Below are 15,467 nucleotides of genomic sequence, written 5' to 3' on the forward strand. Positions count from 1 at the left end.
GACGAGTTTTAGATAAAGTGCCCCCGCCAGCATTTTAAAGCATGGGGACACTGATGCACAAGATGGTCTGGGCATTGTAAGTAGAGCAGCTCTTGGAGTTGCTCTAATTAAAGCACCCCCCAGTCTCCGGAGCATGTGTAAAAACACCCCTCGGTGCCTTAAACAGTTTGAAGAAGGCTACCCACAGACCCAGCTCCCACCTAACATATCAGGCAAGAAGTGCTCTTAGCAGGTCAGAGGAGTAGGTATGGGTCTGCGGGATGAAAGCACAATAAAATAAATAGTTTATCATGAAACTCAGCAGCCATCGTTGTGCTGCTCCTGAGCTAGACCAGGCAATGGGTCATAGTTTCATAGTTACATAGTTTCATAGTTACAGGGTCGGAAGGGACCTAGTAGATCTTCTAGCCTGACCCCCCGCCAGGGCGGGAGAACAACCCAAAAAAAAAACCACCCTGAAAACAAAAATGGGACTCAAATGAGTCCAGCCAGGTAAGTATCCAGCCTCTTCTTAAAGATCCCCAGGGTAGGGGCCAGCACCACCTCCCTTGGAAGTTGGTTCCAGCTCCTAGCCGCCCTAACTGTGAAGTAGTTTTTTCGGATGTCATGATTCAGTCTGAATTAATTTCCCTGTCACCCCTCCCCCCATAACAATGATTTTGAGCCTGCATTGCTGCTGCATGTCCCTAAGCACACCAATCGCCCTCTGATCACAACCCGGTCCATAAGCTATTTGAAGGTGACATCTCTGCCCTGCTGGCTCAGCTAAACTGTCCAGTACACGAGAGGTGGGAAGCGTAGAGTCCAGGCTGAGCTTAGTCCCTTCCTCCTAGGTGGTAAGAGGAGTAGCTGTCTCACAGAGATGGCTCCCGCCATGCACTGCAGTGCAAGATGTGATCACTGCCCGGGGTGGGCTATGTAAAACAGGACCTTCATGCCCCTTTACTCCCCTGTCAGGTGTGCAAGGCAAGTGATGATTTTGTCCTGGGTTTTTGTCCGTCTAGGTTCCGTTTCATATTCTTCATTTTGGGAGCTTCACATCACCTCTACTGCTACTGTAGTCACATGCCTGCACATCTGTATTGGTACAGAAGCAGATGAGTGCACAGGCTCCTGGGAGTTTTCAGTTGAACTTGCCCTATCTCTTTGTTACCAGCAGAAGCTGAAAGAAAAGGCTTTCAAGCTCCTGTTGTTCCAGACCCAGAGCTTGCAACTTCAATCAAGGTTACTCCTTACAAACCTACTGGAGCTCACAAGAGGACCCCAGGCTACAACAGATCTTAGGGCATCATTTGGAGTGTGATTTCAGTGCCACCACTTGTACAGAATACTGGGAGGACATAGTGCTGGGACCAAGGGTGAAGTAGGGTAGCAGCTTTGCTAGAGAGGATTGCACTTGGGTGTCAAGGTAGAGGAGAAAGCTACAGAGACAGAGTTGGTACTGGATAGAGAGCCATTGGGTCTGAGTGGTTTTGATGGCTTTCATTGGCAGGTTATGACAAATTAGGTGAACATGCAAGCCTGTGCTTCTGAAAACCTGGTGGGATGACATCCCTGTTATCCCTGTGATTCTGCAAGAGCATGTCTGGGGAGAGGACTGGGACATGCCTGGGAAGGAACCAAACCAAAGAATCAATTCTCACTATGGGAGCATCAGGAGTCATTTCCCCTGCAGAACTGTAGTAGGTATTTGACCTCAATTTGCAATATAAAGTGCAATCGTTTCCCACAGAGTTAAGTTTTCAATCTAGAAGCTCATTTCAGTCATTCACGTGAGAAAAGGCAGGCTTTGGTCATGTTTTAACTACAAATCTTAGCACATCCTCAAAGAAGGAGCTGACGCCTCTGCAGTTTTGGCAGCCTAAAGAACACCCCTCCAGGGGAAAGGGTCATTGCCTTCTCAGGCTCTTATGCAGCTCAGCTGAGTGACTCGTCCACTGCAGCTCTAAGGGAGAAGTTAATGAGGAGCCATTGAAAAGAATGGGATTTACCGTGTTAAATCCCTGGGATCTGCCCTGGAAAAGTCCCCTTTAATCTCACTCTCTCTGTGGACGTGAAGGTCCTAATAGCAGAGTCAAGCAAAGTGCAGAGAGCAGGATTAGGAATAATGAGCTCTCCCTTCTGATGAAAGCCAAGAAAGGGGCATGTGTGCATGCATGTGTATCTTATTTGTGGCCCCCATGTGTTTACGAGCCCTGAGCTATCTTGGATTAATGCTCCCTGCTTTGCTCACTCTCCAAGAGCACTTCAAAGCATAGGGAACTTGCTTTAAATCAAATGCTGTCAACTCAATGGCCAACCAAATCTAGTACTAAAGGGATTTGGGGTACACCTCTCTTTCCCATGTGCTTTTGAGGTAACTTTCTCCAAGTCCTGTAATAAAAGGGATCCTTTCCCTTCACTTTCAGCACTGCCTTCCACAGCCCCATGACACAGCCAAGGAATGGAAAGCTTGCCTTGGAGGGGGCAGCGTGCATGTGTGAAGGGAAATCAGAGAACAAATTAAGTAAGTACAAATAAACACAAAAAAGATCCAGTGGGACCTGGGGTGAACTGAGAAGATGTGCCCTCTCCCTAAGAGGTGTGTGCATTCAAGGTGGGTGGGGGGAGGTTAAAAAGGCCCAGCTGCCTACAACCTGCAGGTCCTCAAGCATTTGTGGAGGCTCTGAGCTGCTAGAGAGGAGGGGGAAGACTGCAGAAGCACTCTCCTCTCTGCTCCTGTTAATGGAAGCGGTTCTGAGAGCAAGAACACTCCACCTGTAACTCAGTGAGGGAAAAGTGTGCCAGCAACTCGACTGGGGTCTGAGCCAGGCCCCACGCAAGCACCTGGGCTGCACAACGTGGGCTGGTCTCCCCACTCAAGTTGCTTTACTCTTTACATTTGAAAGGATTTAAGGGCAGTGGTTCTCAACCTGCAGCCCATGTGACATCCCATTAAAACGTTTTTTAAACGAATACACAAGAAGTAAGCTGTGTGGGTGCAGCCCACAGCACATTGAGTGCTGCCACCCTGGCCCACAATGGCAAATAAGTTGAAAACTAGTCTTTTAGGGTGTTCGAAGCCTTTACCTTTCTATGGGTAGTAGCTGGTCAGACTCAGCCCAGGGCTCAGCAACAGCAGCAGCAAGAAAACAACTTGTATACTGGAAACAACTGGGTTTGCTCTGGTGTTTAGTGGAATCCATGGCAATTTCACTGCCTGCAGTGGCCACTGGACTGCGTCTCACAGAGCATGCTTGTGGTTTCTCCCTCTGCACTGGAACACACACTTATTTGCACCATGCCTATTTCTAGCTTTCTAATCCAATTATTACATTTACTGCCTCCCTCCTCCCAGGACCTTCACCCACCAAAGAGCAACATTTGATTTATTACCACTCAGTGCAGCACATTTCACAGCAGCTTTATCTGTTCATTATGGAAAAAATTAAATTATGTTGCTGAAAAAAAATCACCATAAATCGTGAACTAAACCAGTCAATCTTTGTCCCCGCGCTGCTGTGAATCTCAGATGTTCTTGTGCACTCCTGTTTTAATTAGATGTTGATCTATTGTCAGCTAACTTCCTTTGCCTCCAAACTGCTGCAAGTGCCAGGCATAAATAAAAGCAATGCAGCACAAACTAAAAATCAATCTGTCCACAAGGATCTGCACTTGAATCGATTCCCAAGTTATTGGCATGTTACTGCTTGGGCTTCAACCAGAATCCTTCTGCTGCAGTAAAGAAAGACCCTAGGAAGTGCTGATAACTTTAAGGCTCAGCTGAGGTGTTTCATCAAAGAAAGGAGATCTGGACCAAGGCTGTGGTGTGTCTGCGCCCCAAGCAGAGCCAGAACAAGGTTGGGACTTTTGGGGGCTTTGAGCAAATGATTTTCCTTGGTTTCCATGGTCCATGGAGTTCAAGTCCCGTGAGTTTCTCCTGAGGCTTAGCAATTCTTTCAAGGCACCAGGGCCACATAAGTTGCAAAAACCCCCAAAAAGAATAAAAGCAAATGGAAAGCTTTGCAGTTCCTTGACAGAGTTGCCTGGTTTCTCCTCTCATTTGGAAATGCCTCTAAGGTAAATGAAGAACTAGCGGAAACTGCCATCACTGCTGAAAGAACTGCTGCAACAGAAACATGGAGGCACTTTCCTACATGCTGCCCGCATCAGCTCTTTCCCAGAACTGCATAATGTCATTTCCCAAAATATGGCATCCTGAAGAAGCTATTTCCAAAAAAGGACTTCATGGTACCAGCAAATTGATGTCTCCAATGCTGTAATCTAACTGCTAGAATTACAATAGCAAGGTCAAATGGCCAGTATCATCCCAAGCATGGTCTTTGGCAAGGGGAGTAAAGAACCTTTTGTCCTACCCTGGAAAGATCAATAATGGGCATCTTTCCTCCTGTTTCAGAAAGCCCCAAAGCTTTGATGAGGTTGAGGGTGATAATCCAAGGCTGATATCACTTACCCGCCACAACTCCAGCAAGATAGACAAAGCCAATCCTCAGTGCTCCATGCACCATCTCAAGAGGAACCCCAACCAGAAGCTGAAGCACAACGTTGAGTCCAAGGTGTTCTATCCTGGGGCAAAGAAAAATAACAGTTGCATTCTTTTCTGTCTCCCCACTTGCCAACCCATGATGTGAAGATGTCTTGGAACTAAAAGAGCCACAATTTCTTTTGCTAAAGCTTAGGGAGTTCTCATCCTATTCTTCTATTCTTCAGACATTAACCTGCAGTGATTTGAATCAAACCCTTTCAGGGAATGCATTTCAACACAGTTATTTTAGTTATTTTAGTCTCTTTTTGATGCCAAATTATGCACTGCAAGGATCAAACTTTTGTAGCCCTAGACCTGCTGACAGAAAGACAGTGAATAAAATATCCTGCCTGAACACGTTTTATTGTATGAAACAGATGCTGCAAAATGATTTCACCTTTAAGCAAAGTCCTGTTTAGTGTAGTCCTCATTATTGCCAACGCATAATTGAAGCTATTGATGCATGTATAACATCAGAAATAGCTGCTGCGTGGAAGTAAATAGAAAGCTAGGAAAAAATCTTGTTATGGGAGTCATGGGATTCAGAGTCAACATGCTTGGAAAAAGTTATCTCCATTATGTCTACTAATTACCCTTTGTGCATCTTAGGTCCTTTCAGCCAAAGGCCTCAAAGTGCTCTACAAATATTCATGGGTATTACATCTTTTTACAGCTGTAAGAAAAATTTGCAAAGAATTAAGTACTTAGGCCCATGCAGTAAAACAGTCACAGAGCCAGGAATCGCGATCTGCTGCTTTCAGTGCTTGACAATAACCCCCTGCTCTGTACATTTGGTTGACAGGGGGTTTCTAAGCAACGGGAGGATGGATGCAGCTGTCCCCCTTTTGTCTGACTGGTACGCAACACATTATATAACCTTCAAGCCATCCCACCACAACTCTCATTTGGTGGCCCATCCTCATGTGCTCATAACAAGGTCAGGAAAAGGCCATGGAGATTGTGTTGGGTGCCTTTATCTGCACTTGGGGGATACAGCCAGGCCATGGGGAGATTTGCAAATATGCTGAGTGTTGTTGGAACTCTGCTCCTATCGGGGTATAGTGAAACTCCTACTAAGTGTGCTGGGATCAGAAGTAGGACATGGCTGAACTCTAGAAAATCTAGCTGCTGTGTACACAAACAATCTTGAGGAAGCATGTGTGACTCCTTACCTGCTCTGGGTTTAAAGGACAGAGCTGCTGTGTTTGGTCATTAGTTCAGAGAAGTTGGGATCTTACATCTGCTAGGATGCTACTTAGCACATCCACATTGCTTTCCATATTTCAATTAATCCCACAAATATTTATGCATCCACCCTGTTATTGAAGGCAACCCCGCAGCTTTAACAATGGTACTGTGTACTCCTTGAGAGCTCAGCTTTATCCCTCATGTTTACACTGTCCCAACATCCAATCGGTTATTCTCTTCCCAAAACCTTGGGCCTTGTCCCAATGGAGAAATAATCCGGAATGGCTGTTGCTGAATAGTTTTTCTGCACACTCGCTTCTTGAGTGAACACTCCTGCTCTACCCCAAAACTGCCCTAATAGACTTACAAAACAGAGGACCTTCCTGCATGGGGGCACACAGAGTTGCACGAGAATGCCCGTATGTGGTATTACTGTGGGTGGCTAGTGCACTTTAGGGTGATGCCCTCACTATTTCTCATGAACTTCCCCATCACTTTGCTTGGAGTATATATATTCAGTTCTTTTGGTCTTTTCTCATGTTACACCTGTTGTAATTTTCTTAATAGAAGGAAAAAAACCCTGTTGGTACCAGCCTGGCTGCTGCATAGCCTCCCAAAGGATATCATGGCAGCTTCATCCTTTGGAACATTTTGACTGACAAAGCATTAGAGCTAGAACTGCTACAGAGCATAGTCCTGTCCTTACGGGTAACATGGACTAATGCCTCAACAGTCCTGTTTTCCTCTCTAAGGATCTCTATTCATGCTCCCATCCATGCACTCCCACGCTTCTATTTAAAGCCTGCAATGTATCATTATTCAAAATTACCGCTCCAAATTGACTGCACTTGTCGTCCTTGCTCTGCATGGTGTGGCCACTGGGCACAGTCTCTTTCTCACATCCACTCTGCTCAGTGATGTACAAGGAACTCAAGAGGGACTAGCAAAGATCAGAGACTTGCAAAGAGGAATAAAAACATCTTAGGCCATGTCCAGGCAAATGCAGACATGTGGTATGTGGCGCCGCAGACCTGTCTGTGGTGCCACACACTGCACATGCAGGCATTTCCCGTGCAGCTACTTTGCAGCACAGGGGGTTTCCTTGGCCCCGGAAGATCCTGCGGTCAAAATACCCACACCAAAAAAAAAAAGTGGGGTGACGCATGCACACTGCCCAGAACTGGAGCCTGGCTTGCCGGAGTCACGCTCCAGCTGCCGGCCAGGCTCCCTGCTGCAGGAACGCTGAGGCTGCAGCTCCCCAAGGCTCCCATAACCCCAGGTAAGGCTGCTGGGGCCAGCACAGTGCCCTTAGAGGCCTCATTTCACAGGAAAAAAAATAGAGGTTTGGAGCTAAAATGTAGAAAATGTCAGAGGGAGGGGTCCAACATCATCAAACAAAGCACTTGTCTTTTATGTTAAAAAAGCAGCCTTTGTGAGAGCTGATTCTAGTTGAGGACCCTGAAAGCTGTATCAGTTGCTCCGTTACAAGCTTGTTCATGAAAAACGTCTCCAGGAGTGATCCATGCATTCCACTTTCCTGTCCAGCTAAGAGCACCAAGGTTCTGTACTCTAGAAGGAAGCACCAATAAAACATAATTAGCTTTCTCCAGCTCCAAAAGTGCCATTCTTGAAATGACAATAAGGTTGATTTATTGGGGTCTTAGTCTTCTGTGGGACCAAACAAACGGGGCTGAGAATCAATGCAAGTCATTAGTTATGGCAGTGTTACGAATGGGCAGGCCCCAGATAATCAACATGAAAGCATGAAGGGCAAAATTTACAACTTTGCCTGCCCCCCAGGCCTCTGATAAAGCTCTTTCCATCAGGACTGAGGCGCACACAGTACATTTTTGGAATCTTTCTAAAAGCACAGCAAGCCAGCCTTAGCAACTGCCTTCTTCGACACCTTCTGACTGTCACCAGCACACATAGAAAGGCCTACAAGCGCAGTAAATTAAGGAGGATTCCAAATTACCATTTTAAAGTCTCAGAAGGAAGTATAACAACAATAGTCTCCACCCCATTATATTAACCTGCCCTTTGAAAATGAGATGAGAATAATGAGTCCACAATAAAAAGATTATTCCCTTTTCAGAATGCATCCATTTCTCTGATAGGGAGGAACATAACAAATAAGCTGACAATAAATGATCATTTAGCCACCTAACTATTGATACTACTTCCTCATAAAAAAAAAAATACTACTGGGTTTATGATGCAAGTAGGACTGTGCATAGGTTTGATGGTTATGTATCTACATGATATAGAATCCACTGAAGAAATAATAAGGCTCTCTGGGATAAATCTGGAATATTTACAAAGGTTAGACATTAGCTACTCTGTCTTCACTACCACTTCCCTCAGAAACCAGGCACGGGTGTGAAATAAACTTGGTAATTAAAGAACTTGAGAATTTTTCAAATGGGTGTGAATTATGCCACACTTCTGCTTGCTGAAGCAGACAAGAAATATTTCATGGATAACAAAACCATGCTGCAATGAACGTAGGAGAAATATAAATGCAAATGATTTTACATTATCCCCCAGCTTTCATTTTTCAGGATCCCACAGCTATGTGTGATCCTGACTTATGGTAAAAGCTATACAACAGACATGCATGCATATAAAAAGAAGGTAAGTATGTATACAGTAGGAAGAGTTAGTTGGTGCTCAATAGTTTACACAGAGTAACTTGCTGCTGTTAGCCAAATACTTCCTTCCTCCTCACACTTTGCATGTGAAATCTGTGGCCAGTAGAAGTGTCCCCCTCTCTACCTCCATCATTCCCAACTTCCCCACTCCTCAGTTTGAGGTATATTTGGACCTGGCCTTTTCTGGGGATATTTAGCGCTCAGGAGACATTGGTATGAAAATTCCTTCTTTCTTTTCTGGCCTGCCCTTAGGACAAGTGAATTTCATCTTGGGTGTTACATATGATGTTTATTCCAAATACGCGGGTGAGATCTTGCGTCCAGGACCGATTACAAGCTCAGGAAGCTATTCCCTAGCAAAGCAGGGACATCCATTTGTTCTTTCCAGGCTTTCAAAAGACCCTGCTGGCTGAATGGAGTCTAATTTCTCATTTTAAAAAGAAGTCATTAGGCACTCTCATATTCAGGGTAACAGAGTACCAGTGAAGGTGAGAGACAGAAAGGCTGGCATCTCATAGTGAGAAGGAGCCTGGGCTCCTTCAGGCTCTAGAAGCCATTCCTAGGCTGCCTTTGGGGGACTCTCTCAGAAAGCAGACAAGTCCAGAGTTGTCCCGACGAAGCAACCACTTGGCAGGGCACCCTATGACACCCTGTTACCACCAAACACATCACAGTTCTTTGTGAAATTCACGTGTGTGTGTTAGTAGATGTTTTTTCCCCTCCTTACTCTTCCAGCTCTACTTGGGCGCAGCTGTTGATGAAGGGGAGTGAGAGGCATGTGTTTGTGGGGGGTTATTAGTTCACTATTGACTCAAAAGAAAAGCACCACTTATTTAATCACCACTTCCAACCCCACCTCCAGGAAAGATGAAGAAACAACAGCCACTACTTCAATATGTCCCTCAAGGGTGTTTGACTTGTTTTACTGCATGGGTCATTCATCTGCAATTGAAAAAAATCACTTTTAAAAATCAGGTTCTAAATCATCCAGAGTTTCTTTCTCTCTCACTCAAGAAACAGCTGTGGGGGGTCTCCAAAGCTCATGCAATACTTACCCTGCATGCATGAATATGTAGGTTAGGTACCTCCAGGCCTGAGCACGGAGCTGAGGATGATAAACCAGTGAGTTCTTTAGGTATAAAGGATGGGTGACTTGCAGCACAAATCTGTCCAGCACCACTCCGTTGTAAAGAAAAAAGGCAACCTGGAAGATCAGGAAGATTCCTCAGTTAAACACTGTATCCATTAAAGTAAACTACTAATGTCTATGATCACAAGGTTTCTGCTCTGGGGAACTTTCATTCCAATGACTTGAGTGTTTCCAAGCACTATCTAACACATACCAGGCACTATGAATGCCTCCTGAAGTCAGTGAAGCGAGTGGAGCTGAGGGTGCTCAGTACATTTCCAGTTTGGTCCCTTTTCAACTCTTGTGAGAGCCGTTCATATTTCACAGAACCTTTGAGCATCGCATATCTGCTGAGTTGAGGTCTCCTTTGTGGATGAGTGATAAAACCAACCAGCTAATCAGTTTAGCTTTTCCAAATAATGAGTCCACTTTCTGTCATCCCAAGAATGGAGGCTGCATTAAGAATTTTTTTAAGTATTTTTCTACTACGTAAGTTTTCAAAACTCCATCTCTCTGATTTTCAGTATAACGCTCACTATAATTTCTATAAGACCTAATTGGATCTGTACTCCTGAACAATCTTCGGTTTATTTTTTCAAGCTATACATGTTTTCACAGACTAACCGAGTCTAATTAAGATACAATATTTTAAAACTTCAGAAAACAAATGAAGCCCACAAATTTATATACAACCTCACTACAAAAGATCCCAAAGTTTATCGCCACTGAAATGTAGCTATCACACGGGGGAAAAGAAGGAAACCAACCCATGCATGGTGAGGGACAGGGATGCCTTTTATTGAAGAGTAGCAAGACAAACAATGAGGCCTCAGGAACAGTGCTAGGGAATTTTTTAGTGTCCATGTAAAACTTGGATTTTTATGTCCTTATGCAAAAGATCACTGTGTGTGTAATAAATGATATAGAAACTAATTTTTATCTAACTAAGAAGCTAAAGTAGAAGGGATATGAACCCAAAGCTCTCAAGATTCTGGGTCTTCCAACCAGCTGACTGAATCATTGTACAATCCTCTGTCAAAACCCATAGACCACTAGCTTAAGCAGAGCTTTATAGCCTTGTTGAGGTACCAAGCCAACAACTGCAGTAGGAAACAGTGATGAAATGCCCCAGGCTTGCACTTCTGGAAATGTGGGCTCAAAGCCTCTCTTTTACGTGAGGACACAGGAGACAGAGAACATGCTTGTTTCCTCCCAGCCCCTCTCCCTGAACATCACCAAACTAGCACAGAGGTCCAGAGTAGCAGTAACCTCTGGTCCAAAGAGACAGGTGCCGTGTGTGTGTGTGTGTGTGTGTGTGTGTGTGTGTGTGTGTGTGTGTGTGTGTGTGTGTGAGAGAGAGAGAGAGACAGAAACACTTGGGATTTTCAGGAGCAGTGCAGTAGGTTTACTTGCCTCTACAATGGTGATGGCAATCATGAACCAGGGTGGAGGGCAGCAGGTATAGCTGTCATAGTACCACTTTCGGTCTATCTCGCGGGGCAGGGTTTCATACGCAACGTGTCGAATCAGGCGCTGGGACAGGCTTAGTCCTGTCTCGTCCAGCAGCGCCTTGCTGCACAGCCTCCTGTTCCCCTGCAGAATAGCTTGGCGGAAGCTATTCGACCTTTTGTTACTCATCTGAAAGAAAGAAAAGGAAAAGCAATGAGGCCAAACAAAGGCACAGGAAAAGTCTCTTGAGGAGGGGGTGGGGGCACTGCTGGACTGTTGCTACCAGGCTGCAGCCATCTGAGCCCAAGGCCCAGAATGACCAGAAGAGCAAAAACTATTAGGCTGGAGTCACCTTAGGCAAGGTTCAGGGTGACAGCCATGGGAAGACTGAACATCAGGGTTTGAGACTATTGGAAGTGGGCAAGACCCTTCAGGCTGGGGCTATGTGAACGTGGGGTTCTTCCCAATCCCATCATCTCTTGCAGTTCCCTTTTCCAGCTTATCCAGTTCTCAACTTCCTTCCCTTCAGAACCAGCTGCCCACCAATATGTACCCCCTCACATCCTCCTTCAGGAATCTGAACAAGCCACCTGGTCCATAAAGCAGTCCATAAGGCATCCTATAATGTACCTGTTCAGGGTGTTTGAGCTCTGCAGGGCAGGGGTTTTCTCTGCTGCAAATGATGTCCATTTACAGACTGATAGGCACTGACATTCCCATTCCCAGGAACTTGTGCTACTTTACCACAGAAGGGGAATTAAAAAAAAATTGTCTCAGGCTGAATTAGCCAAATCAGTTCCAAATTCTATCAACTGAGCAGAACTCAGTCATTCAAGTCCAGTTGGTGCTACCACCAGCAAGTATCCTCCATCCCAGACTCTTCAGTCTGGGGCTTCAGATACTCCCAAATACATGACAGGCAACCTAGGTGCAGGCTCCAAGCCCAGAGGACTTAGAATTCAGATGCCCCCGAGTCTCACTTGCCCTTAGCCCAAAGACCAAAGAAGCAAGTTAGGGAGGAATCCTCCATTTCCATAAAATAGGCATGTAGCTGAGATCCTCCCATTGGGAGGTTATAGTAGAGTCTTGTAAGGTGTTCTGCCCACCTGTCCAAAGGGCGGACAGGCTACACCCTCTACTACACAATGCCATTCAAGGTCATGTAGGCCCAGGAAACAGACCAGTGCAGCAAAAAAAAAACTACACTTGATCTTAGCCCACAAAAGGCCAGGGGAGGGAAATGATACATTTCTATCGTGAGCAAAAATGACCATGCTAGCAACATGGGAGAATTCAGATTTAACTAGTAGTCAGACCCTCCTAGCTATGGTGAGTGTGCAACAGATGAGTAATTTTGTTGTGGAAAGGGTTACAGTTATAAACAGAGGGGCAGATTTCCAGGCAGTTGAGACTCACCACAGTGTGTCTCATTTGTATATGCAATGTGTACAGAATTAGCTAATTAACTTTTGAGCATGCAATTTCCCAATTTGAATGCATAATGAAAGTAACTGCACTCGCAAGTTAGGCATATGGAATGTCAGAAAAAAAAGTCAGACCCTAACTAATTTCCAATGAAGTTGAGATAACCCCTAATTAGCCCTGCTGCCAACTCAGCCTATTGTTGAACCATATACAAGAGCTGCGAGTGATGCTGAGTTAGTGCCATTTCTCTGATTGAATCTTTGGTTCTGTGGGATTGGAACATAAAAACATTTGCTTGTGGAGGAGGGAGATGGGGGGGGTAGTTTGCATTTGCTAAGCTTTTACAATGACATATGCAGGAAAGTAAGTTTGATGGACTCATTCCAGCTCTGAGCTAACTAGCATCACATCACACAGCCCAGAGCAGCACTGGCCTTCATGTTGACAACCGTAGCAGACAGGCAACAGACAGATTGTTCAGTAAAACCAGATTATACTTTAACCCTGAACAGTGGCCTCCACTCCCAGTAAGTCAGCAGGTTGATGTGTTAGCAGGAACTGGCATTTCTGTGCTGGTTTTGTGGCAACAGGTCTCCAGAGCTGCCAAGATGCCACCTTTCACCTATATTAAAAAAGCATCTACAAAAGCTGAAACCAAAAAGAAAACCAGAACAAACAGCACTGTAAAGCTGCAAACAGATGTCACGTTTATCCCAGGGTAAACCATTTTATCCTGGAACAAAGTGCAAGTGAACAGACATGCATGCCTGCCCGCTGTCCCAGGATTAATGCTAATAAAATTTCCTGGGTAAGAGATAGTAACAATTTATCCCAGGATAAATCATTCTACTATTGTTTCAATAACTGTGTCATTGAATCAATAGTAGAAAAGCAGTACTACATTTAGCTGTTCTCTAAACCCTGATAAGAAGGGTGATGGGTATACATGCCAATCCTGGGATATTTTTGTTCTGAAACAAACACAGGCACAATTTATCCAGGGACAAATGCAACATCTGTTCTCAGCTTAAGAGACATTGTGTAAAACCAGATATGGTGGCTACACTTCTTACACAGATAGCCCAGATGTGGTGGCTACACTTCTTAGGCTAGCATGCTGTCTTAAGGGATACATCTGAATCTTGTTGTGCCTTTTACGGCTAGGATTCTCCTATGATAAGTTGTGGACGATAACTAGGTGTGAGCCCTAAGCAATTACAGCCTCTTGTTGCCCCTCAGGCTTGAAAGTAACATTCTTGCATAAGCACGGGGCAACAAGACGGACCCTTTTCCCTGTGTTCACAGGTGGAAAGAAGCACAAAATCAAGCTGCAGAGTCTCCTTGAACAGACTGCCTTCTCTCAGCCGCACAGTCCAAAAGATATCTGCTGCAGTAGGAAGGAAAAGAGAGAAAGCACAATAGCGCTGGCATCTCTGGGTCTTTGGATCACTTTGTTTTTGGCTAATATCCTCCGAACAGCAATGCCTGAACCGTGGGCTTTCAGACATGCGTAGGCTGTTGGGTAATTACTCCAAGCTGAACTGAGCTGCTTAGAATGCACTAATCACTGCAGCAAGCATCTTGAAGTTAATCACTGTAATGGAGAGTACAGAGTCACATAAGGTGATCATCTGCTGGCCTGGCATGGTCTTTTGAGCTCTGTGCACACTCCCCGAAATCCAACATCACAGCAGCTGCTCTGTCCTTACAGGCTCAGATGATGGGGCCCATCAGCACAGGCTGAAAATAAGAAACTCAGATGCATGAGAAAATATTCAAAGGGAAATTCAGGTTTTGTGTCTTTTGAAATGTCTTGTAGAATTTTTTTCTGAATAAAAATGTTGAAAGGAAAGTCTCAACTGGAACATTTCCATTCCAGTTTTCAAAAATCAGGAACCCCCCCCCACTCTTTTTTTGTTTGTTTTTTTTTGGGCGGGGGGGGCTCAAACTTTCTTTTCTTTTTTTGGCTGCTCCATTTTCCTTTCTCCCCCTACTGCTACAAAGGGGTGGAAAAAACTTCCAACCCCTGCCCCTAATAACCCCATTTTAATCACTCTTTTGTTGCTCTTGTCACAACCCAAGGGTGTGATTTTGTGTGTGCGCGCTTCGGCACTGCTAAATTATTTCCCGCCACGAGGAGCTTTCTTTGCAGGGTGCATTTCTCAGTTGCAAAGAGAAAACCCCGGTGCAAAGGAGTTCCCGCCACCCGCATGCAAATTTGTGTCCCACTATTGGCCAGTTCTAAATTATTCCCACGTGGCGGCTAGTGATTGGCTTGCTAGCCGTATAAGAGGCTTGAGCGGTTTCCGCCCAAGTTGGAGAACTCCACAACCATCTGGAGGAGGAGAACTTCACGTCTCGTGAAGATCTCTAAGCGCTGCGGAGCCTATCGGACCCAGTGTGTACCTTGAGAAGGCTACAGGGGTCTGATCAACCTCTGGCCTCTCTCCGTCGCCGAGCGCGATCCCTCGACGAACCCCTTCCCTGCGCGCAAGTTCCACGGAGCCTAGCAAACTTCGTGTGAGTGTATCCAGAGCTCTTCTCCAAGTTGTTTTCTTCAGTTGACACGACGGGCTCGTGTTTTTAGAGCCTTCAACCAGATTGGGCTAGAGTTCGTGTGGAAGGAACTCTTGTCCGCTCTTCTTCTTTCCTGTCTGTAACTGCAACTCAAGCAAGTTTTCCTGCCTGCACCGCGACCATCTACGGTGTAAGTAAAATAATCTTTAATCAACCGCTACGCGTCCGTGCCTAATTCTTGTCCGCCGGCCTGCATTCCCCGACCCGCGTGCCGGGGCTGCTGGCCACAGCCCGCCGCGCGCCCCCAAGGGCCTCGGACCGCTCCCGGCCCGCACAGCTCTGAGAACCCAAACGGCATTTTTCAACTTGAGAAGTAAACTTTCACAGGAAGTAAAGCGATTCAGGGATATTTGGCTGTTGCCAAGAAGCTTTTCTCAGAGAAAAATAAATGCTTTTCAGACAAAGTTGTCCCTTCACTCCAGCACACAGTATTTTCAACCCAGCCCAGTATTTTCAACCCAGCACATAAAACCTAGGTTCCCTTGAAAAGACTAGGCAATAGGCTGATGTGTATTTAGCGAGG

At 45.4% G+C, this 15,467-nt stretch overlaps 1 protein-coding gene across 1 annotated transcript in view; it reads right to left on the minus strand.

Annotated features, from left to right (window-relative positions):
* RHBDL3 (rhomboid like 3) overlaps nucleotides 1-15,467 on the minus strand; it is a 104,427-nt gene that overhangs the window by 17,380 nt on the left and 71,580 nt on the right. Inside the window, exons 4-6 of the mRNA XM_025196243.1 lie at nucleotides 10,907-11,131; nucleotides 9,420-9,568; nucleotides 4,454-4,566 (exon numbers count right to left, since the gene is read on the minus strand). Coding sequence (XP_025052028.1) covers nucleotides 4,454-4,566; nucleotides 9,420-9,568; nucleotides 10,907-11,131 — 487 coding nt within the window. The remainder of the gene's footprint in view (nucleotides 1-4,453; nucleotides 4,567-9,419; nucleotides 9,569-10,906; nucleotides 11,132-15,467) is intronic.

This window comes from Alligator sinensis, unplaced genomic scaffold (genome assembly GCF_000455745.1).
Source record: "Alligator sinensis unplaced genomic scaffold, ASM45574v1 scaffold282_2, whole genome shotgun sequence".
Lineage (NCBI taxonomy): Eukaryota > Metazoa > Chordata > Crocodylia > Alligatoridae > Alligator > Alligator sinensis.